The 505-nt window shown below is 60.0% G+C and overlaps 1 protein-coding gene across 1 annotated transcript in view; it reads right to left on the bottom strand.

Moving 5' to 3' along the window:
- Window position 1: 1 nt before the first annotated feature.
- LOC119591845 (DNA-directed RNA polymerase II subunit RPB1-like) overlaps window positions 2-505 on the bottom strand; it is a 39,252-nt gene continuing 38,748 nt past the window's right edge. Inside the window, exons 3-4 of the mRNA XM_037940589.1 lie at window positions 410-462; window positions 2-94 (exon numbers count right to left, since the gene is read on the bottom strand). Coding sequence (XP_037796517.1) covers window positions 2-94; window positions 410-462 — 146 coding nt within the window. The remainder of the gene's footprint in view (window positions 95-409; window positions 463-505) is intronic.

Here is a 505-nt window from a genome sequence, read left to right as displayed (position 1 = left end):
ATTATAGTCGAGTGTCACTGGAGTTGGTCAGTATCGAGGAGGTTCTCGAGACAAGGGTCTTCGTCGGGAGAATCACTTCGAGGGCGAGGGACACCTGGAGTACACCTGGACGGGCCGGCGCGCGATGCCACTGTGGCTGGCTCTGTCACGCCACCCACCAGGACCTCTCTCGCGCCCCTCCTCCTCTCCTGCCCCTTCCTCGGTCTTCCCTTCCTTCTCCCCTCCCCCTCTTACCTTCCCCCACCCCCTCCATGCTCTCCCACCCTCTCCCACACTCTACCTCATACACCCCTTATTATTATTCCCCTCCCCCCCACCCACCCCCTTCCGCTCCCCTCCTCTCTTCCTGGTCCCCTCCCCCCATCAGCCCTTCCCCTAATGCTCCTCTCATCCCCCCCCTCATCCACACCTCTGGCACAGCGGTGTTTAATAGTGGCTTCCGGTTGTAGACATATCCGGTGCCTGAAACAGTTGACATAGAATTTCGCACAGTGGCAGGTGTCGA

This window comes from Penaeus monodon, chromosome 29 (genome assembly GCF_015228065.2).
Source record: "Penaeus monodon isolate SGIC_2016 chromosome 29, NSTDA_Pmon_1, whole genome shotgun sequence".
NCBI classification, from domain to species: Eukaryota; Metazoa; Arthropoda; class Malacostraca; order Decapoda; family Penaeidae; genus Penaeus; species Penaeus monodon.
The sequence above is the reverse complement of the archived record's forward strand: the minus strand, read 5'-3'. Positions and strand labels throughout refer to the sequence as shown.